At 37.6% G+C, this 24,424-nt stretch overlaps 1 protein-coding gene across 10 annotated transcripts in view; it reads right to left on the bottom strand.

The window, feature by feature from the left end:
* Nucleotides 1-24,424, bottom strand: part of Ash1l (ASH1 like histone lysine methyltransferase) — a 175,911-nt gene that overhangs the window by 81,934 nt on the left and 69,553 nt on the right. For 7 of the 10 annotated variants that reach the window (XM_087203476.1, XM_087203478.1, XM_021249297.2 and 4 more), the window contains 3 exons: nucleotides 21,001-21,102; nucleotides 9,120-9,864; nucleotides 5-184 (listed from right to left, as the gene is read on the bottom strand). In XM_087203476.1, coding sequence (XP_087059602.1) covers nucleotides 5-184; nucleotides 9,120-9,864; nucleotides 21,001-21,102 — 1,027 coding nt within the window. Of the gene's footprint in view, nucleotides 1-4; nucleotides 185-9,119; nucleotides 9,865-21,000; nucleotides 21,103-23,287; nucleotides 23,484-24,424 lie in introns of those variants that run through there. The other 3 variants (XM_087203481.1, XM_087203484.1, XM_087203479.1) reach the window with 3 other exon arrangements.

Here is a 24,424-nt window from a genome sequence, read left to right as displayed (position 1 = left end):
TTACTCTGTAGTTTTGTAAACATCAGAATATAGCCCAGCCTTCTGATACTTCTTTTTTGGGGGACGAGGGGCCTTCTTTTCCCTTGGGATAAGAGACAGCACAGGCTGCAAGGTACTTTCAGGTTCAGGAGGTTTGGCTGGGGTTTCAGGAGGACTGGGAATCTCAACTTGTGCTTCTGTAAAGCTAGAAAGAGAAGTTTAAGGATAATTTTAATTATCTGCATATGTTAGGATAACTGACACTAGACTTGTCTACTTGATAAAAACTAATAGATAGGGCCGGGGATGTAACTCAGTGGTGCCGTGCCTGCCTGGAAAGTGCCTGCCTGAGTTCAATTTCCAGTACTGGAAAAAAACAAAAACTAAAATAAACTAATAGACATAACAATAAACTACCAGAAGCACAGAGATAATTTATGAAACAATTATTACCAGACACTGATAAGTTAATGCAACACTGTGATCCCTGAAAAAACTTGAAAAAAAGTAAGGGGAGTGACAGAACCACCTTGCCTTTTTCAGAATGATCTTGGTACAGGAGTAATCAAGCAGAGAACAGGTAAACTGATAAATTTATACAAGAGAGATCAGAATAGGAGACATGCAGCTGAAAGGCTGAAGGTGTGGAGAATGACTCTCCAAATCCTTGAGGTTCTTATTATACTGCTAAATACTAGGATTTGCATATGAAGGGTAAAATACCGTGAAGTCAAACAAAGGATTGAAAGAACTATAAACTGAACACTTTTTAGAGATTTCATATTCGTATGTACTCAGATTGTAAGGGGCAGAGTGGAAATAAACCACCTAACACTTCAGACATTCAATAAAAATCCCATAAGGTGATATTACCCAGTGTTGTACAGATTATCATTAGAATAAAGGTCAGTTAAACTAAGCTCAAAAACAACCTTCAAAAGAATACATGCTGGTCCACAAGAAATTTAAATGCCTCTCAAAATAGAACAGAAACTTGTGAAAACCAACAAAAACCAGACATACAATATTGTGACATTCCTAATGTCCTGTATCCAATAAAAAATTTCTACAAATGCCAAAATGCAGAAAACTGACACAGGAAAAAACAACATTCAACAAAAATACTATCAGAAATCACCAAGACAGAAAAGGACTTTTAAGTAGTATTACAAGTATAATCAATAATTTAGGGTGCATGCCTATAGTCCAGCTACTCAGGAGGCCAAGGCAGAAGGATCATGAGCTTGAGGACAGCCTAGGAGCAATTTTGTGAGACCCTGTCTCAAAACAAAAGCTAAAAAGGGCTGGGGACATAGCTCAGTGTTATGAATTCCCCTGGGTTCAATGGTTCAATCCCCAGTAAAATACACGAAAAATAAAAAGATATGGAAGACTGAAATGGGAGACAAAAAAAAAAAAAAAACTAAAGAAATAAGCTAGGTGTGGTGGTGCATGCCTATAATGTCATCTGTCAGGAGGCTGAGGCAGGAGGACTGTCAGGAGTTCAAGGCCAGCCTGAACTACATCGTGAGACCTTATCTCAAAACAAAAGAAAAAACAAAAAAAGAAAAAATTCATAGAACATGCTCAGAGATCATGTAGAAAAGCAGGCATCAAGAGCAAATGAAAAAAGTTTTGTGTGGTGCACCCCGTAATCCTAGCACTTGGAACGCTGAAGCAGGAGGATTCTCAGAAAGATCGAGGCCAGCCTGGGCTACATAGTGAGTACAAGGCCAGGCTGAACTACACAGCAAAACCTTGAGTGCACAAGGAAGCCTATCACAAACAAACAAAACAAACAAAAAACCACTGAGAATTGAAAACTGAAATGAAAAACTGGGAGTGCTCAACAATAAATTATACATTAGAGAAGAAAAGATTAGTGAAACAACAGAAACAACCCAAATTGATACCCAGATATTAAGTTGTTTTTTTGGTACTGGGGATCGAACTTGGGACCTTGCCCCAGCTGTAAGTTTAAATACACATACATGATTGATTAGTGACCTAGGGGACAACTAAAAGCAACTGGAACCCTGCCATTCCAGAAAGAAAGGAGAAAACTGACTTCTGAGAGGAGACAAACAGACTTGCAAAGGAAAACAGTAAGAGCCAAATACATACGATAGCATAACATTCAAAAGAAAAATTCAAACTAGAAAAAATTTTCAGAGTAATGGCTAAAATTCTCCCAATTTCATAAACACTATAAACTTGAAGTTATAAGAAGCTGAACAAGCCATAAAGACACACTCAAAATACATGCCTACATTGGTGGCACATGCCTGTAATCCTAGTACCTGGGAAACTAAGGTAGAATTGCTACATAGTATAGTTAGTTTAAGGCCAGCCTGAACAACATAGTGAAAGCACATCTCAAAAAAATGGGTATATAATAATAAACTTCCTGAAAACAACAGACAAAAGCATATGGAACCTCTAGTTTTAATTTTGAGTAATCTCCATGTTGATTGTGCCAATTTACACTCCCACCAACAATGGATAAGGAACCCTTTTCCTCCACAGCTGGCCAGTATTTATTGGTTGATTTCTTGATGACAGCTAATCTTTCTGGAGTGAGACAGAATCTGTGTTGTTTTACTTTGCATTTCACATACATTCACATTCTTGTGTAACTATCACCACTCTTCTTCAAATCTGAGACACTCATCTTCAAATCTGAGACAGAATAGGGTGTGGCAAAGCTGGCTAGGGTAGCAGGAATGTCCTGTTAATTACAAGATCTGCCCCACAGATGCAGAACAGTTCCCAAAGCCCTGTACCTGGACTTCTTGCAGGTTTTAAATAAGCAAGCCTACACCTGACATCAGCCTGAGAGATGGGATCCCAACACAGCCCCTAGGGCCCCGGATGTAGAAGTTCTTGAGAGTTTGAGATTTAGATAGCATAAAGAGAGGCAAGCCATGAAGAGCTTGCTATGATATCTTTCCACGACAGACCACGCTGCATTTCTCAGACATAGCGTGTACTTTTTTATTTTTATTTTTTGAGACAATGTCTTGCCTGAAGTTCAGGCTGGCCTCAAACTCACTGCGATCCTCCTCCTTCAGCCTCCTGAGTGCTAGGATTACAAGTGTGCACCACCTTGCCTGGCTTGCGTGTACTTTTATTTTTGCTTTTACCCTTTTCTTCTCTTTACTGGCTCAAACTCGCTCTGCAGAGCCAGTTTCTTCCTTACTCTTCACTTTTACTCAAATAAGCTTTGTTACTTTTTTTTTTATTGGGGATAGAACTCGGGTCCTTGCGCTTGCAAGGCAGGCAGCGGAACCACTGAGCTAAATCCCCGGGGCCACTTTGTTACTTTTTTTTTCCCTCTCATTTCATCCAATTGTTTGTTCCAAATGAGAAGAACCTAGAATTTGACTGCAGAGAGGTGAGCAACTCAGAACCCAGTAATATTTAGTTAGCTAGCCACTTTTAGAAGAAGGCTACCAAATAACGGAACTATTTTACCATCACAGACACAAATAATGAAAGTATTAAAGAAAACTTCCCCTTTCCACTTTCCTTTCTACCCATAAGACTGTCAATTCTTGATTCCTCAGGTAAATTGAGTCATACCATACTGGTCCATTTTTGTCTATTATTTCACAAATGTAAGGTTTTTAAGGTTTATCCATGCTGTAATTCACTCTTTTTTTTCTTCCAGTAGTCATGGGGAAAACCCAGGGGCACGTTATGGCTGAGCTATATCCTCAGCTTTTTTTTTTTTTTTGGTACCAGGGATCGAACTTGGGTCCTTGTGCTTGCACAGCAGGTAGCGAAACCACTGAGCTAAATCCCTGGCCCATATCCTCAGCCTTTCTAAATTTGAGAAAGGGTCTCACTGAGTTGCCCAAATTGGCCTTGAAGTTTTGATCCTCTTGCCTCAGCCTAGTGTGAAAGTGAGATTACAGGTGTGTGCCCATACTCTGAAAGAATCTGATTCCTTTTCAAGGCTGGATAACAATCCATTGCACATATATATCACATTTTATTTAACCACTCCTCTGTTGATGGACTTTTGAGATGTTTTTGCGCTCCATCCTGTACAAGGAATTGAACTTAGGACCTCGAACTTGTGAAGCAGGCTCAGTGAAATTGAGCTAAATCCCTGCCCCAGGCTTTTGTTAATTGTAATTAGAGCTATCATAAAGACTGGTATTCTGGCCTGGCTGGGTGTGGTGGTGCCTGCCTGTAATCCCAGCACTTGGGAGGCTAAAGCTAGAGGATTGCTGCAAGGCCAGCCTGGTCTACATAGTGGGTTCAAGGCTAGCCTGAACTACACAGCAACATCCTATCTGAAAAGAAAAAAAAAAAAAAAAAAGAAGAAAGTATTGAGTGGGGCATGGTGGCACACTCCTGCAATCCCACCCCTCAGGAAGTTGAGGCAGGAGGACTGCTGAGAGTTTGAGGCCAGTTTGGTGAGTTCAAGGCCAGGCTGAACTACATGGCAAGACCCTGTCTCAAAAAACAAAACAAAACAAAACGAAACAACCAGGGAAGACTGAGGTACAAAGATTGACTTTGATCCCAGCCTAGCCAATTTAGTGAGATGCTATCTTAAAACAAAAAACAAAAAAAACTTACAATGCCCCACATTTCTCTGAAAATAAGACCTAACCAAAAAATAAATAATAGCATGATTTTTCAGGATGTTTCTAATGTAAGTCCTACTCCCAAAACAAGCTGTGGTTGACAAATACATTTCGTATGTCTGCTGCAATACATGATGGACTTACTGAATTATAAAATATTAATATATAATTATTATTGACATGAACACTTAAATGATGTCAATGATGACTCAGCAGGTGCCTTAGAGGTAAACACCTAATATAAACAGATGAACTTGAGACTTAATGCAAAATGATCAATTAAGAGTACAGACATAACAAATAAAAAAATGTGTGCACTTGATAATGGGCATGTTTGTGTCTAATTGAATTTTTTCTTTTTTTTTGGTACCGGGGATCAAACTGAGGACCTTGTGGCTTGTGAGGCAGGCAGGCAGCGTGCCACTGAGCTAAATCCCCCGCCAGGAATTTTTTTTTGTTTTTTTGAGACAAAGTCTCGCTATGTAATTCAGGCTGGTCTTAAATTCACTACGTAGCACAGGCTAGCCTTGAATTTGCAGCAATTCTCTTGCCTCCACCTTCTGAGTCCTGGGATTATAGGCATGTGCCACCACACCTGGCTAATATGAATCTTCATAATTCAGTACATTGTGTGTTGCAATGGGTGCACTTATGTGAAAAGAACTGTTTTCTGAATTTTGGTGCCCACAATTTCTTTCCTTTTGTGTGGACTGGTCTTTTTTGTTTGTTTGTTCGTAGACAGGGTCTTACTATGTAGTGCAGGCAGGCTAGTCTTGAACTCATGGTGATCCTCCTACCTTAGCCTCCCAAAGTTCTGGGATCACAGGCATGTGCCACCATGCCCTGACTGTCATTCTTAACTGTCATCATTTTTGTTGCCACTCTTATTTGGTAAGTCTTCAGTTAACCCTTGTTTTAATGAAGTCCAGCCTGTACGAGGGCATAATTTGGAGGAAGAATTCATGAGACAAAATCACTGACGGCTGCCAATGCACTATGAGCAGGCTACATCACTGGACTTAAGAGAACGGGGCCAATAGTTCTATAGGAAATGGAGCTACAAGAAATTCAAGCTAGAATTTGGTGTGGAGTTACGACAATGTTCTAGATGATTTTTGAATGCAGATTTCTGTACATGAAAAAATAAGATATCCCCTGAAAATGAGCTCTACTGCATCTTTTGGAACAAAAATTAATATAAGATCCAGTCTCATTTTTGGGGAGATACAGTAGTTCAGTGCAAAGACCTTGAGTTCAATCCCCAGTACCACACACATAAACACAAAGGTGAAAGGCTCAGGTGTTGCTCAGTGGTATATGATACATGAAGGCCGAATTTCCAGGCCCTTCCAAAACAAACAAAATCAAGCAATCAAAGGAAACAAACAAGAAAAACTCTAACACCAAATGTACCCACAGGAAAAAAACAAAGAATCTGTTGGGATACACAAAAAGATTAAAAGAAATTTTTTTTGGTGGTACTGGGCATTGAATTCAAGGCCTTTGCACTGAACTACATCCCTAGCCCATGGACCATATGCATGAAAATCATGTTTGGGGATTTTCAGAAAGCCAGGGGTGGTAGCACATGCCTGTAATCCTAGCACTTGGGAGGCTGAGGCAGGAGGATCACCGAGAGTTTGAGGCGAGCAGGAACTGATAGTGAGACCCTGTCTCAAACAAAACAACAACAAAAACCAAATACTGGGGCTGAGGCTATACCTTACACAGAAGAGGAAATGCTATATCCCCATCCCTTTAAAGATTTTTAATGTTGATACAGATGCAAAATTATTAGGTTGTCGGGACTGGGCTCAAACTTCGCATCCTCCTGCCTTAGCTTCCCAAGGATTATAGGTTTGCACCACCATATCCAGCCCTCTTTGGACACTTACGTTCTGTTTCCTTTGCAGGATTGAATTCAAGGCCTTGGGCATGCTGGCCAAGCACTGTACCAGTCAACTACAATCTCAATCCTAATTTCTGTCGTACTGAAGATCAAACTCAGGCCCTTGTACATGCTATGCAAGCACTTGACCACTGAGCTATCTCCTAGCCCAGTATTTTTAAAAGTATGATTTTACGATATATGAATGAACACTCAATGTAGTAAATGTTTGCTTTTGGTTTAGAAATTTGTTGTTTTTTTTTTTTTTTTTGGATCGGGGATCAAACTTGGGACCTTGCACTTGCGAAGCAAGCAGCGGAACCACTGAGCTAAATCCCCAGCCCAAAATGTTTTTTTTTACTATTATGTTTTTATGACATCCATATTATTGCCTATAAGCCATGATTTACTAATTTTTATTACCATATCATAGTCTATTGTGTAAAAAACTACAATTTACTTACCTTTTGACCTGTTTACTTAGGATATTTTCACTTTTTATATATTATAAACATTACTGATACTAGTTTTCTAAAAGGAAAAAAAAAATTTTTTTTTCTGGTGCCCCCAGGATAGAGATTTTCTAGGATATCTAAAAGAGAATTATTGGATTATATAAAGTTGGTTTGTAACACTTTCTTTTGTAATATTCTGCATGCCAATAATTTATGAATAGTATGTCTTATAAATGTAACTTGTTCCAATTTGTCTTTATACATTTGTCACAATGTTGCTTGATGCACATAAATTCTAAATTTTCATATAATTTAGACTATCAATCATTATCTTTATCGTGGCTGCTTTTGATCATTTATGAAATCATTTCTAACAAGGTCAAGAATTAATTCTTCTCCCATACTATCTTTAAAAGTTTAGGACCGGGGATTTAGCTCAGTGGTTCTGCAGTCTGCCTCGCAAGCACAAGGTCCCGAGTTCAAGTACCCAGGTATCAATCAATCAATCAATAAAAGTTTAAAGTCTCCTTTATATACTTATGTACCTGCTTGGTGTGGTGGCACATGCCTGTCATCCCAGCACTTGGGAGGCTGAGGCAGGAGGATCACCATGAATCTGAGGCCAGCCTAGGCTACTTAGCCCAAGGCCAGCCTGACCTACATAGTGAGATCCTGTGTGAAAAACCAAGAAACCAACAAACCAACCACTTACATACTTAATCATTTAGAAATCAATTTTTGGGGCCAGGGATTTAGCTCAGTGCTTCTGGTGCCTGCCTTGCAAGCGCAAGGTCCCAAGTTCGATCCCCAGCACCAAAAAGAAAAAGACCCTGTCTCAAAAAAAAAAAAAAGAAATCAATTTTTGTATATAAGATAGAATCCAATTACATTCCTAAATTTATTGACTAGTATCTGCCCTTTCTATTGATATGAAGTATTATCTCTGACATATAGCAAGCAAGCTTTCATATATGCAAGGGCTATTACCTTAGTTCCATATTAGCTTAATATATCATAACTTGAAATTAAGTTGGTATAAAACTTTGCTTTATTTAGTAATTCCATTTTGAATGCTATTTATTTTTTTGACAGTACTGAGGTTTGAAATCAAGCGACCAGAGTATGCCAGTCAAGCATTCTACCATGGATCTATATGCATCGATATTCTCAGCATTTTAAATTATTTTAACACAGGGTCTCCCTGAATTACCCAGGCTGGCCTGGGAGTTGTGATCTTGCTGCTTTTGCCTATTAAGTAGCTGGAATCACAGGCCATCATTACTAGCCTGACTGGCATATTTATAGTTGGGATACACAAAAGGATTAAATGGTCTTCTAAAAATGATTTTCACTTTCTGCTGTATATCTTTGGGAATAAAGCAAAATTATAAGCCAAAAAAAGATACATATATAGTGTAACCATAATCCTATTTCGGGCTGGGGATTTAGCTCAGTGGTTTCGCAGACTGCTGCGCAAGCGCAAGGACCCAAGTTTGATCCCCAGTACCAAAAAAACAAAACAAACAAAATTATAAAAAGGATACTATGGCCAGGTGTGGTGGCACAAGCCTATAATCCCAGCACTTAGGAGGCCAAGGCAGGAAGACTGCCAAGAGTTCCAAAGCCAACTTTGGCTACATAGTGAGTTAAAGGCCAACTTGATCTACAGGGTGAGACCCTGTCTCCAAAAAAAAAAAAAGATACTATGAAGAAAATAAATCTAACATGCTAGAAGACTTAAAAATGTATTTGATGACAGGACAAAAATTGGAGAGCACAGAAAAAATGGACAGATAATATGACAAGAAAAATAATTCCATAAATGCAGCTATATATTGGATAAAATATAATGTTTTGTTTTGCCTAGATTTTTATACTGCCTTTGATTCTTAATGGATAGCCATAAATAAGAAGTTTTAAAAATAACTGCCAGCTGTGGTGGTGCATGCCTGTAATCCCAGCACTCAAGAGGTTGAGTCAGGTGGATTGCCATAAATTCAAGGCAAGCCTGGGCTACACAATGAAACCCTATCACAAAAACAAAAACAAAAACAAAACAAAACAACAAAAAGAGCAGCCTTTACATAGTAAAAAGCAAAAGGTTTTTAAGATTAACAGAATAATCCAACTGTATACGTTTATTACAGTTTTACAAGGCTAGTTAGTTCTACTTGGGTAACATTTTAAGTTAGGAATTACCTTTTATTATTTTCTTGCTCTTCCTCCTCTGGTAACGGCTTCTGCTTTTTCCTGGCCTGTTCATCTAACATCCAATTTTTCCTCTTCAACCCCTTCTTATGCTCTGAGTTCAAGTTTACACTCTGAACAACAGCCTCAATCACATCAGTAACTGTATCAGGACTGAGATGCAGTGGCGTTTCCTCTTCACCTTCATTCAATTCTGGGCTGACAAACTGGGCAGCCTGGAATGCTTGCATTGATACCACAGCCTGGAGGGGACATTTTCGAGGTCGACCGGGTCTGCGTTTCACAAAGTTATTCCCTGTCCTGGCCTGCCTTTGAAGTTTTTTGGCTTTTAAAATTTTATTGACATGGTCCAGGTTTTTCTTGGTGGCCAAGATTTTGTCATAATTGCACATTTTCCGAGCTTGGCGCTGCATAGCTTCCACTACACTTCTCTTGATATGATGGGGGGAACAGCTGCTTGTGGTTAACTTTTCAGAAAGGAGTGAGATGCTGTTACTACAAGAGTCACTCGGGACTACAGGCACTAGAAGACTGTCTGGTTTTCCCAGGGTTCGCTCCTTGCTGTGGCTACGGCCTGGGCTGGAGGAAGGTGGTGCAGAGGCAGTTGTAATCACAGAATCAGTGTTTTTCTCCATGGGCTCTTGGTCCTCATGTTGTACCATCCGCTGTAGTAGACTATCTACAGAGTCATCCATGGAAGCAACCAATCTTGGACTTCGAGAGGAAACTCCATTTACTAAAAAAAGACAACAAATCACACACAGACAAAAATTGATCCCAGCTATTATAATTTTCCACACTGATGAAAGACAAGGGAGCTACTCTATTTTCCATAGCAAGACCAAACATAATACTATAAGCATTGACCTTTCATAGGTAAGGTGACAGTTTAGAATATTTTCCTGAAGTCATATTATAATAAGCCCAATAAAATAAAAATTGGTGCATATTTTCCAAATAATATGTAGATTAAAAATAACCATTCTGGCCAGGTATGGTGGTTAACGCCTGTAATCCCAGCACTCAGGAGGTTGAGACAGGAGGATCACAGAGTTTGAGGCCAGTGTGAGCTACATAGTGAGTTCAAGGCCAACCTGAACTACATAGTAAGATCCTGTCTCAAAAAAAAGCCATGAAACAGAACAAGCTGAACATAAAACCCAAAACAAAACAACAAAAAACACATTCCGTGTGAGATAAAGAGCAGAAAGTAAGAATTCAATTCTTCAAACATGAAGGTTAAAGGGCTTGATAGGTTTTTAGGTTAAGGACTTGATAATTAAATGTTGAACAAAGAATTAAATTTTAATCAGAAATGATATTTCTATTCTAGCATTTGTTTTAAGTGCAAAGGTTTAGGGACAAAGTTCTCTTTTGGTAAAAGCTTTAAAGTTAGATTAGACAAACGTGCATAAACTTTTTAGAAAGAATATATATTAAATAAAGGATTAGATATAAGCAGTCTTGGACAAAGTCTATTATGTTAGTAGCCCAATGATTTTGGGTTCCTTGCATCTTCTGAGATAACTTTTTTTTTTTTTTGGTACCGGGGATCGAACTTGGGACCTTGCGGTTGCGAGGCAGGTGCCAGAAGCACTGAGCTAAATCCTCGGCCCCAGATAACTTATTTTTGACTGTAATTAATTTGGGAAATGCTCAACCTCCAGCAAGCTATGCTCATTTTACAAGTATCAGTTCAAAATAGACTAGTTTACTAACGATTATAGGTCATACATCTCTAACCAATGGATTTATCTATATGACTTTGAAATGTGATATTATTGTAGATACACCTTTATTAGTGCTTGGCATTCTTTTTTTTTGGCCGGGGGTAATACCGGGGATCGAATTTAAGACCTCTCGCTTTCAAGGCAAGTGGCAGCACCACTGAGCTAAATCCCCAGCCCAGCGCTTAGCATTCTTAATTCCTATCTCACCAGACTACACTAACTTTCTTCAAATATAAGTAACTTCCTTCAAATAAACTTTTAAAATTTCAAATTCTCAGGCATATTTGACATTATAATTCTTAAAAAAATCCTGACTACACTGTTTATATACTTTGACTTACAATTACTTCTGACTCCAGGGCCAGGGATTTAGCTCAAGCGCAAGGTCCCAAGTACCAAAAACAAACAAACTAACTTATGACTCTATTAAATTTAACTGTAGAGGTTCTCAATACACAGTATTTGGTATTTGCTTTTTATAGTTTATTAACATGTTTATTTTCATAGCTTCAATTATCATCAGTTATATAAGTGATAACCTAAATATACATAGCGATCTTCAGTTATATCTGAAAATAACCCTAATGAAAAATGACCCCCTCCCTTCTCTTCATTTAAAAGCTGTAATTTCTTCAGCTTTCTAGTTCAATCTCTTTTCTTGTCTCACTCTATACTCACTCTGGTAATTTATTCAGCTGTCATATACATTCTAATATCTCCTGAATAGACCTTTGTTCTGTCTAATTTTCTATTTTTGCATGTTTCACAGAATTCTCAAAATCAGCCAGGCATGGTGGCAAATGCCTGTCATCTCAGCACTCCAGAGGCAGGAGGATTGCTGGAGTTTGAGGCCAGCCTGGGCTACATAGTGAGTTCAAGGCCTGCTGGAATTACAGAATAAGACTGTTTCAAACAAACAAAAGAGGAAAGGAAGAAAGACAAAAAAGAATTCTCAAAATCATATTCACATCTTATTTCATTATATGCACCTCAATCACGCTCCTCATTCAGATTCCCTACAACAGTGGGTGATACCATAAAAGCAAGTATTCAACATTACATACAATGACCACAACCATGTGGCAGGAATTTAATTATCCATTCTTTGGTTATCTGTTCTTTCTCCTTTGTTCTGTTCTACAAATCATAAAATTTTATCTAATGTTAGTATGATCCCCTGGACCTATCTACTTGAAATTCAATAGAAATAAGAATGCAATGATTTCCAATGTTAGGTTAGATAAGGGACCACAACTTTCATGCAGTCTCTCTGTCTTGGGACACCTGCTCTGGGATCATAGGTTACACACTGTAAGGAAAATGATGCAATGCGTTGGCATGAAGGCCAACAGATCTTGTTGAGATAATGACGAAAGGCCAATATCAACAGCCAGATATATCAATGAGGAAGGCTCCGGGACAACTTCAGCCTACTACCATCTGGTTATAACCACAGGACAGAGGCCAAGAAACTCTGAGATAATAAATAATCATTACTATTTGATGCCAATAAGCTTAGGGCTGTTTGTTATTCAGAAATAGATAACTGAGGCCGTGTATGTGGTGGGCGCATGCCTGTAATTCTGGCTATTCAAGAAAGTTAAGACAGAAGGATTCCAAGTTCCAGGCCAGGCTGGACAATTTAGCAAGACTCTGTCTCAAAATAAAAAATAAAGGGGCTGGGGATGCACCTCAGTGGCAAGAGTACTCACCTATCACGTACAATGGTTGGGGTACACACACACACACACACACACACACTCTCTTGATTTGAGATGTTTAGAAATGTTCTCTGTGCCTGAAATAATCTTTCCCTACAAATTCTGCTTAATTATTATTTATTATTCAGTTTATAGTGAGAACATCATAAGGAGAACTTTCCTGAAGAGACAGGTTCCTAACTCCTCTAAGCTAGGACCCTTATTTAAGAACTACCATAACACTTCTTTTCTAGTAGTTGTCTCACACTTTTTTTTTTTTTTGAGACAGGGTTCACACAGCGTGATTTTGACATTCATTTGTGTTGCTACTTTCTCTTTTTCCTGTCCTTAATCGCATATCCTTTTGTATTACTGAACTATATAAATGTACCACAATATTCAAATGGAAATCTGAGTTGTTTCCAGTTTTTGGATATAAATAATAAAACTCTTACGAATATTTATAATGTAATTTTTCTTGATTTAATTCTTTTTTTTTTGGTACTGGGGATCAAACTCAGGACCTTGAGCTTTCGAGGCAGGCGGCAGAACCACTGAGCTAAATCACCAGCCCGTGGCTAAGATTTTGCTCTTTAAACTGGTTTTCAGCCAGTGTATGGTTGCCATGCCTGTAATCCCAGCACTCGGGAGGCTGAGGCAGGATTGCCCCCAGTTCGAGGCCAGCATTTACTACACAGTGTTTCAAGGCCAGCCTGAACTACACAGCAAGGTCCTGTTGCAAAAATCAAAACCAAATCAAACCAAAAAAAAAACTAGTTTCTGAAATCTAGTAATGGTGTCCTTCAATTTGTGTGTATCGTGTTTATCCAGTGTGAAATTTGTACAGGTTTAAGAATTCAGGTTACAGCTAGGCATGGTGGTGCACACCTGTAATCCTAGCACTTGGGAGGCTGAGGAAGGAGGATCGTGGAGAGTTCAAGGCCAGCCTGGGCTATATAGCAAGTTCAAGAACAGCTTAGTGAGTTCAAGAACTGCCTAGCGAAATCCTGTCTCAAAAAAACTAAAAAGTTACAAAAAAAGAATCTATAGGTTAAAGCTCTGATTAACTGTGGAAAAATTACCAAACATTATTACTTCAAATTTTTTTTTACTCATAGATCTTTTCTTCTTTTAATTTTTTTGGTGCTGGGGGTGGAAATCAGGGCCTCTGCTGCATGATAGGCAAGCATTTATACCACTTAGCTACATCCCTATCCCCCCAGTTCTGTTCTTATGGGACTCTGATCTCATGTTTATTAACCCTATTGGTACTGTACCATAGGCCAAAGAAGTTCTTTCCTTTTTTGTTAGTTTTTTTTTGTCCCTCTACATTTGACTTTGGATCGCTTTTCTTAATGGCATCTCTAATAGAAGGCATGGCTTAATAAAGGTTAAGAGTTATGGTGACATTTTCAAGGCCATTTTTTTTTTTTTTTTTTTGGTATCAGGGATTGAACTCAGGACCTTGCGCTTGAGAGGCAGGCGGCGGCACCACTGGGCTAAATCCTCAGCCCTGGATCACTTTTCTTAGTATTTCTTCTAGTTCAGTGATCTTTCCTTATGTAGCATCTACTATCCCAGTGAAAATTTCATTTCAGATACTCCACTTTCCATACATTATACCTGATTTAAAAATTTTTAATACTTTACATTTCTTTCTATATTCACGTTTTCCTTTAAATTTTTTTTTTTTTTGTAACTCGGGTCCTTGCGCTTGTGCAGCAGGCAGCCAAACCACTGAGCTAAATCCCCGGCCCCGATCATTTTTTATTTTGAGACAGGCTTTAAGTCACCCCCCCGCAGTTGGGTGTGAACTTACAATCCTGCCTGAGCCCTGCAAATGGTATAGATGATGCTTGCTAGGGGGAAATGGAAAAAAGGGAATAAGTTGCTGTTAAATGGATAGTTTCAGATTTGCAAGAGAAAAAGTTAGACATATACAACAAAGATAATGTACTGGTGAACTAACTACACTTAGAAATGGTTGCGATCATAAACTTCATGTATTTTGCCGTAAAAAAATTTTTTTTTTTGGTTAATGTTAAAGTTTAAGAATCAGGTGAACTGTAGAACAGTTTGACCACTTGCAACCTATTTTCAGTCTGTATTTACTAGGGTACCTCTTAAGTGTAGCCATCACTCCAGGGATACCTTAGCCCTGCTTTATTTACCAGGTCTTCATAATTACTTCAAGAATTCTAAAGTTACCAAGATAGAGTATGTAAAGGTGCAAATTCCCAATGATGAATGTCATTATATTGTACACCTAAAATGTACCAATAAAATTAATAATAATAATAAAAAAGAATTCTAAAGTTGGTACTCAGAATTCACAGAATTCATGTCTTTTGCCACACATAAGTTTTGGGAAATTTTCATTTTATAACTTCTTGCTTATTCATGGTCTATCTTTTAATAGTTTTCACTTTGACCAAATAGGGCCTACTACCAAGCAAGGATTTAAGACTATTTATCAAATGCACCTAAACATCTGAGCAATCTTCTTTTTATTCTTTACCACTGTACTCTGTATCCCTAGGAATTTCATATAAATTTACTCATCTTTATTAGTCTTCAAAGTCAACAGAAGCCTGAATTTATAGATGACAAAGCTGTGGTTTGAATATTTCATAGTATAACTTGCACAATATTATACAATATTGCTAAAACTGAGTCAATCAGACCCAAGTCAAAATTGTATGGCATTGCAATCATGTCAATACTTTCTCTTCTCACTTAGAATCTTTAGCTACAGAGCATGTATGATGTCATTTAAGCCTCAATCCTAAATTTATGGAAGCTGTTTGTGATTAACCTTAATATGGTGCCCTGAATATAGCAGTTGCTTGATAATGTATTATAAAAGGACTACAAGGGCTGTCAGTGTAACAATATTTCCAAGTTGGCTAAAGAAAGATGAAATGGTTCTATGAAGCTGGGCTGGCAGTGCATGCTGGTAATCCTAGCACTCTAGGAAGGCTGAGGCAGGAGGGTCATGAGTTTGAGGCCAACTTGGGCTACCGTGTTTGAAAAAAGGAAAAAAAGTTCTATGATTATCTCTATCTATCTATCTATCTATCTCCTATCTATCTTTTTTTTAAAGACAAGTTCTTGCTATGTAATGTAGGCTGGCCTTGAATTCACTATGTAGCCTAGGCTGGCCTCAAACTCATGAAAATTTTCCTGCCTCAGCCTCCCAAGTGCTGAGATTACAGGCATGCACCAGCAAGCCCAGCTTATGATACACTATTGTAGGGCTTTATTTCTTCTGAGGAGTGCTAAGTTACTGTGGATTTCTGTCCTGACTATAAAATCTTCAGGGTTATATCAAATTCCTGAGAAAAGAGAAAAACGGATTAATAGAAATATCTTTAAAAAGATATAAATATAAGATTTTTTTTCTTTTTTTTTTTTGGAGACAGGGTCTTGCTACGTAGTGGAGGCTGCCCTTGCAATCCTCCTCAGCCTCCCAAGTGCTGAGATTACAGGCATGCACCATCATGCCCTCCTACTACTGTGACAGAAGCAAGCACTAACAAAGATCACCTGAATATATTCATTTCATCTGCATGTCAAGACTTAAAAGACTTAATATGGTACTTAACACTTCTGGAAAAGACTTAGATTTTACTCATCAACGATACCACACATGCTTAGCATGATAACAATGACTGTGGCTATTAGTAAAGTTATACACTCTTAGTATATGGTCCTTCTGGATTTATTTCAGCACAGAGAAATCAGTTCAAGGATATGTCATGAGGCATCTTATTAAAAAATGAGAACTACTTTTTGCTTCTACACTGGTTAAACTAAGATTAAACCTTAGTTTACTAAATAGAGTATGTATTTCTAGAAATTTTGTTTTTATTCCTTTGAATATACCTAGAAGGTTAAGACATCATTCTAGTTATCTGCCTTTAACCTGCAAAATAAAGGCTGTCATTCTCTGTGCTGGTAAAATGTATCACAAGGCTAACTTAACCAAGACTGAGGATATATTGATCAAAAAAGCTTAGGTTTATATTAATTAAAATTCTCTAGACTATTTGCATCGGCTCTGCAATGTAATTGGCCCATTACCAACCAATGATGAACTATAATTTTTTTTTTTCTAAATCTGACAGAATATAACTCCGTAGGAAAGACAGAACATTAATTAGTATGGACTTGTAGTCAGGAACTCTTTTTCCTTTTCCTTCCAAAAACACAGATAGCTTTATTTCTATTTGCTTTTACTGATAAGCGTCACCTCTGGGGATTCCAGCTTCTTGCATGAAAATCTAATGTGATTTTCTATCCCTATAGAGTCTTAGGCTTTGTCCTTCATCTCTTATACCTGGATGTGTCCCAGTGAATCAAGCAAGCAGATACAAGAGCAATTCTAATGTTCCATAACTCTGAATCAATGTTACAAAAATTTCTGGTTTCCAATTTGCTTATGTAAAAGTTCAGTCATGTTATAAGAAATGTTTTCCATATTTCATTTATATTAGGTTTTAGGTACTAAAGTGTTTATTCTGCACATCTAATCTACCATAGTACAAAAAGAGCTCTAATTTATTCTAGCACCACCAGAATTTGAACAGTTCACTTATCCCTTTCAAGCTGACAAACTTCTTACTCCACAGCACCAGTCTGTTTTTATTTTTATTTTGGGAGCGGGGATCAAATTTGGGTCGTTGCGCTTGCAAGGCAGGTGGTGGAACCACTGAGCTAAATTCCCAGCCCCCTCTAGTCTGTTTTTATTTTGTCAATTACTGAACACATTTTGTTTAAATATTTGACTTAGTGACACTACTTTTCTACTCTTTAGCCGCCCCTTTTTGAGGTTTCTTTTTCTTTTTTTGAGCCAGGGTCTCGCTATGTAGTTCAGGCTGACCTTGAACTCATTATGTAGCCCAGGTTAGCCTCAAACTCTTGGCAATCCTTCTGCCTCAGCCTCCTGAGTGCTGGGATTACAGGTGTGTGCCACTATGTCTGGCCCCTTTTTAGGTTTCTGCAACATGTATTATTTGATTTTTTCATATTTCTGTCTCATTTACTGACATCTTTTTTCCAGTTACCTCGAAAATGCTGTTTCTTAGGTCTCTAGCCTATCATCTTCTCATTTTAAACATCCTTCTTGGGCAATCTCATTTACTGCCACTTTCAAGTTTATATACATGCAGCTAAATTTGTACCACTATCACAGATTACCTCTGAAACTACACACCACTACTTCTAATTGTATGTTCAACATCTCTACCTCAACAGCTCAATTATAATTTAAATGTAATAGTAAAATCTGAAGTCATTAACCACCGTCTGTCTCCTTCCTTCCTTTCTTCTTTTGTCCGTTCCCTTCTTTTGTTGGTAATGGGTTTGAATTCAACACCTTGCACATGCTGGCCAAGCACTCTACCACTCTACCCTCCAGTGATATATCTGCTATTTTCATCCATTTCTTCTGTCAAACTCCGTTCTTCCCACTATACTGTAGCATTTTTCTAACCTGCATATGTGTCAGATGTGTTAATATTCATAAATATTTGCTGCCCTCCCTTCAAAGGTTTACACTTTCCTGACCCTACTGATGAACTTTACTTGCTTTGGCACTAAAATATGAGAAGAGCCAGTGAATACTATAGCATGGCCCTTTCGTTTGGCACTGATACTGGTCTGTCATCCAGGGGCCGGAGGAAAGACAACATGGCACAGACTCTTGATGGTTACAGACCATGAAAATACAGTAAGTCTTTCTGTTTTTAGCCACTGGGGTTTGAGGATCATTTCTTAAAACTGTAAATCCTAGACAATTTCCACTGATGTTAACACACTAAACATTTATCTTTCTTGTTAAAAAATGCTTCCTAAGAGCCTAATTCTAATAATTACAGTAAAGTTGACTCTTTTGAATGGAAAAGCAAATGTCTATGTGATACAGTCCATTATTACTTCTTTTATAGCCTCATTTCCAAACACCACTATCACATATTATCCTTTGGGTACAACGATATATAATTTTCCAAGAACATCTATTTTATGGTTTTGTGACTTTATTTGGAGGTGCTGTTGTCACTGTGTAAATACATTCTTACCCTTGATGTTGCCCAATTTTGTCTACTTAATTTAATATATAGTAGTATATAATGTGTCACTACTTTGTGATGGCTTCTTAGTCATCCCAAGTAGATACAGTATATGTGTGTCATAGCATCTGTACATTACTCTGTTACAAAATTTAATGCATTCTTTGCAGGTGAGTATGTTTGAATCCCCAAGAGCAACAACCTTATATTATTAATGTTTTGAATCCTAGTGCTCAATACTCATAGTAACTCACAATAAATGTCTGATTCAATGAATAAAATGGCCTCATGGTTAGAAAAAATATGGGTTTAGATAGTTTCTTTTGGCCACTAAATTATTTTGGTGACTTCACTGATATGCCTGTTACCAAAATCTCATTCTTTGTTCTGGGACAGCTGAATATTTTCATAAAATGCTGTATGATAAATCTCTTAGGCTTTTAAGGACACATACAACCCCTGTTTTTTCCATTTATTTATTCATTCAGATAGGGTCTCCCTATGCAGTGCAGGCAGGCCTGGAACTCGCAGCAATCCTCCTGCCTCAGCCTCCCCAGTGCTGAGATTATAGGTGTGCACCACTACACCCTGCTATTCTTCCTTTTCTTAAACAGACCTTTAACAATGTAAAAAAAACAAACTCCTAATTTGAGGGCGGGGCGGGGGGGTGGGGGGGGAGTTGGAGGTTGGATTGCATTTGGCCCTGCAAATTGACTATTTTTAATCCTAGTCCAGGTAGACTATATATGAATCATTAAAATTCATTATTGTTAAAGAGTTGAAAGCATTGCTACTGTTTAAATTCCTCTATACCTCTGGCAATATGAAGAGTTTCTGGAATGTTGAGGCTAACCACGAAATGAATTCAACAAATAGTATGCTGAAACAGTTTGACACTGAGGTCTTGCACTGATGAAAAAATTAGGTATTCTCACTGTAAGTCATAAGTGGTCTACTAACCAAACACAGAAAACTAAGAATATGTCACTTTGTTGTTTAAAAACTTTCTATGACTTTTCACTATTTAAAGTTCATTATCACTAATGTTCCTACTAATCTTTGCAGCCTCACACTCAAAAACTGTTCTTATTCTGGCCGAGGATTTAGCTCAGTGGTTCTGGCGCTGGCCTCACAAGCAGAAGGTCCTGAGTTCGATCCCCGGTACCAAAAAACACCTGTTCTTATTCTAGACATACTGGTTCCTTTTATTTTTTTTCTTGAAGTCACTGTTCTCTGCTTTACATATATTACCCTCACTGCCTGAAATGAACCTCCTCTCTCCTGATACCATTAATACATTTAAAATTATTTCTTACTCTAAAATCTCAGTAAAGGCAGAAAAGATAGGAGGAAAAAAAAAGGAAAAAATGTATATATCTTTTATTTGTTGAGACAGGGTCACCATACATAGTCCAGGCTGCCATTGTTGATTTCTGTTACCCAGACTGGCCCTGAACTTCTAATCTTCTTGCCTTAGCCTCCCAAGTGCTGGGGGCACAGACACATAACATCACACTTGGTTGTTTTTTGGCACTGGGGATTGAACCGAATACTCTACCACTGAACTACACCTCAGCTCTAAATCTTTGGATAAATTACACAAATATGGTATAGTTTATCAGTCAGTTTGTTGATTGATTGAGGCAGGGTCTCGCTTTGTAGTTCAGGCTAGACTTGAACTCACTTCATAACCCAGGCTGGTCTCAAACCCACAGTGATCCTCTATCCTCAGCCTCCCAAGTGCTGGGATTCCAGGCATGTGCCACTATGCCTGGCTTTATATATTCTGAAATATACAAATATGGAAAGAAACTGAAAAGTTGAAATTAAAATTAAGTTTTAATAGAGGTTCTTCTCATGGCATCATAATTATTTTGCATATCCTCAGAGATCTGTGATTGCTATTTTGGAAATTATTATTACTTTACTAAAGAATTTTACATACATCTAAAGATGTATTAAATAGCTTCACAATTCCCAATAATTCACAATTCCCTATGATAAAATACACTCTTTAACCTCAATTTACCTTTGTAAGGAGAATGCTATATTGTTTGAGTGTACACTATTACTGATTCTCACATATCAAAATCTCCCTCACTCCTTCTCCTTCCATGGTCCTGGGGAACCTTTGTACTCAATTACATTCCTACTCCCATCAACTTGCCCTCCTTCCCGGATAGGGTCTTGAAAGTCATTAAACTGCTTCAACCCCTAGTGTGCTGGGATTGCACGTATGTTTTGAATCAAAGTCAGGACCTTGCACTTGCCAGGGAGGCACAGCACCACTGGGCTCTCATTTTTGTTTTCATGAGTCATTACAATTAACAGGAAACTATGTTGAAAATGTGGTAAAACAAACAGCACTAGCCTGTTGAAGAAGTGCTCTCAGATGAAGACCTCTTCCGGGTAGGGCTACAGTTTGTGCTCTCTGATGGTCGCTGGGAAGGTTTATCTGAGGTTGACTGGGAACCTGAAAAGATAAAAATCATAGGAAAATTCATGTCTAACAGTATCAAACCATTCTGTGTCAGAATTGTATATTTTAGTTGCTACCACTGCCATTCCCTGTAATAATATAACTTGTAAAAGCTGACAACAGGAAAGCAAGTGGAGGACAAACCACACTAGATGTTGCCAACAGAATTTCCCAGGTGTCATATAATTTCTCCTGTATATAAAATTCTTTACATGCATTAGCAGAGGGAAAGCTAGTTTTAGTGGAATAATGAACAATGTATAGAATTTAGTTTTTATGTATCACCATTATGAAGCATTATTAAAAATATTTATGAAATAACTAGCAATGTTCATTTGTTTTTTTGTGGGGTTTTTTTTGTTTTTTTTGTACCAGGGATCGAACTTGGGACCTTGCGCTTGCAAGGCAGGCGCTGGAACCACTGAGCTAAATCCCCGGCCCAACTAGCAATGTTCTAATCAAAGCCATTCCTGATTTTATGACTGTATTAAAATTCATATAAACCCACAAATAGAACTTATTACAATTAATTAGGAACAGTTAATGTGAGATAAGCAGATCCTATGTAAGTATTTCATTTAATAGAATCACAGAAGAAACTGAAGAGTTGGACCTTGAATGCACACATTTTATCCAATTTATAAAAATAATTTTTACACTGCTTTTCATCTATAAAAATTCTGCAAGAACTGAGAAATTTATTCATGAAACAGAATAAATCTTTGAAGTTGTATACATAAGGTTCCTTTGTTATATACATAAAAGGTCATGAAAATAAACTTAACTTCCTTTCAAAAAGTCTTAGTTAATTTTAGTAAAATCACAAAGTAATGTGGCATATTTAGCTATCTCTGGCTCAAGAGAAAGTATATTGTTCAGGAAGATTATTTTCCTGAATAAAATATACTTGTTATGACGCTAGTTTCCTTATAATCTAAAAAGCCAACTGTTGAAAATACATAATAATTGTCTATCTTATTGTTACCATAATCAAAAAAATCTAGCAGCACATGAAATATTCACTTTTTTTTTTTTGGTACCAGGGATCGAACTCGGGTCCTTGCACTTGCGCAGCAGGCAGCGAAACCACTGAGCTAAATCCCCGGCCCAATATTCACTTTTTATCTTTAAAAAATTTATGAATCATAAGTTCTAACATATAATTGGAGGCACAAAAGATACAAGAAATCTAAACCTGAAGATAAGATTTTAAAGATCTGCCTCTAAATGAGAGTTAACTCTTTGATGAAGAAGTGATTAAATCACTGAAGGAAAACATAAGAGATGGAAGAAATGAATAGAGCTAAGTTTCTAATATTTCGTTTTCTTTAAGAGAAATAGCAGACCATAAGCTTTCTTTCAATTAAGCAGTATCTTAATCACATCACTGTAAATATTCTTTTAGTAGGCTCCTGGCAGCAATGCTCAGATGAGATATAAGATTTGCTTTTCAAGAGCTATGATAACATATCTTTCTTCTGAAACAGTGACAACTGATGTAAGATCTATCCAAGAAGTGAGACTGTTTATTACTGAATCTTAAAAACAGACACAAAGGGATTTTAAAAGCCAACAGTACAATAAATCCCCTTCAAATATGGTTCAGATAGGGTAAGATTTCCACTAATGAGTTACATGTAATATAACACCTAAGAAATAAAAGTCCAGGCATCAATGAAGACTTTCGGTATTAACACTGAAAACTTTACAGAATAGATATATATACCCTACCCAGACACATAGCCAAGACAGAAGACATCAGTGGCCAAGAAGCTTCAGACATTTCTGAACTCTATCACCATTCCTGATAAATGGGCGACTGTAAATTAAGTAACAGGGAAAAAAGGAGTTTGAGAGCACTTTTTATAGTCTTCTCTCTCAGACTAAATATACATATACTAACATATAAGTATATATTTTTACATAAACATGTAAGTACATTTTTATGTTATATGTACTAGATATTACAGGGTGGGGGAAGAGATTATAAAACAGTGTTTTAATAAACTCTGCCCTCTAGGAGCTTATTTAAGGTGTGTATATCATCATGTATCACATTTCAGGAGGCATCTGTGCCATCCATCCTTGAGCTCTGTCTTCAGTTCCTAGACTATGTGATAACATTTCCCAAATTTCTTGGTCATCTTCAAGAACGTCTTGATGAAGGCTTCAACTATACCTTTGATCATCAGGATATCCTGAGAATCACCCTGCCTGGCCTCACCCACCTCAGGGTAAAGGAGGGTACAGGCACTTTCTTCAAAGCTCCTTCTTTTGGTGGCATCTGGAGCTGCAGAGGAGGCAGTGGGAGGTGGAATGGGGGTCAGATCCCCGGAGATCGTTATTGGCAGCATTGTACAGCAATTCCTGAGAAACTGAAACAATTGAAGAGAGAGATGGCTTAGCTCACTTAGCTTCTGAGCCATTTTTCATTTCCTGAAAGTAATGGAGGCCAGCAGCCTATTCTTAGGATTTAATGAGATCGGAATAAAATGTCATTCAGGAAGGTTTTCACTTTTTATTTCTAAAAGTCTCTTTGAATTCCCTGTTCACAGAGCAGAGCTCTTCTTAACACTATTCTATACTTAAAGAGACTAAAGTCGTATCCTTGAGATACAGATCTCTATGACTTGATCATCATCAACTTTCGAATCCTTTTCATTTAAAAACAGTAGTAGGAGTAGTAAGAGGATGAGGGTACTGAAAAAACATGACCCAATGATGCAAAGTAAACAAGTTTAAGACTAGAAAAATGATGCTGTCAACTATGTACAAGAAGTAGCAACCTATTAGAGATGTACAAAAGTAATGTATGTTAAAATTGGCCTAACAACAGAAATCATATGAAATCTGCAAACATTATCTCCAATATTGCCAGTAAAATATTGTTTTGAAAGTCTCATTATGCACCTGGGTAGCTAGAGAAGAACAAGATAATGTCCAGAGAGAACTAGCTTATCTATTTCAACAGAGACCAATATACCTATGTTTCTAAATCTAAAACAAAATGAAATGCAGAGTTGAGCATATGTTGTAAATTATATGGAAAACGAAGAAAGGCATCCTCCTGGGTTTGACTCCTGGACATGCAACAGCTTACAGGATCAAAGTAAGTAAACATGCCTGAATTAGGAAACCACTCTATTTTTTTTTTGGAGACTGAGTCTCGCTATCTATTTCCAGCTGTCCTTGAACTCACTACGTAGCCCAGACTGGCCTCAAACTCATGACGATCTTCGTGCTTTACTAGTGAAGCACTCTAAATCGCAAGATTGTTTTAAATACCAAAACAAGATAATATTAATCTCAAAAATCA

This window comes from Heterocephalus glaber, unplaced genomic scaffold (genome assembly GCF_053883595.1).
Source record: "Heterocephalus glaber isolate CG9 unplaced genomic scaffold, H.glaber_assembly_v1.0 deba00001795, whole genome shotgun sequence".
NCBI classification, from domain to species: Eukaryota; Metazoa; Chordata; class Mammalia; order Rodentia; family Bathyergidae; genus Heterocephalus; species Heterocephalus glaber.
This window is presented reverse-complemented; position numbering and strand designations above follow the sequence as displayed.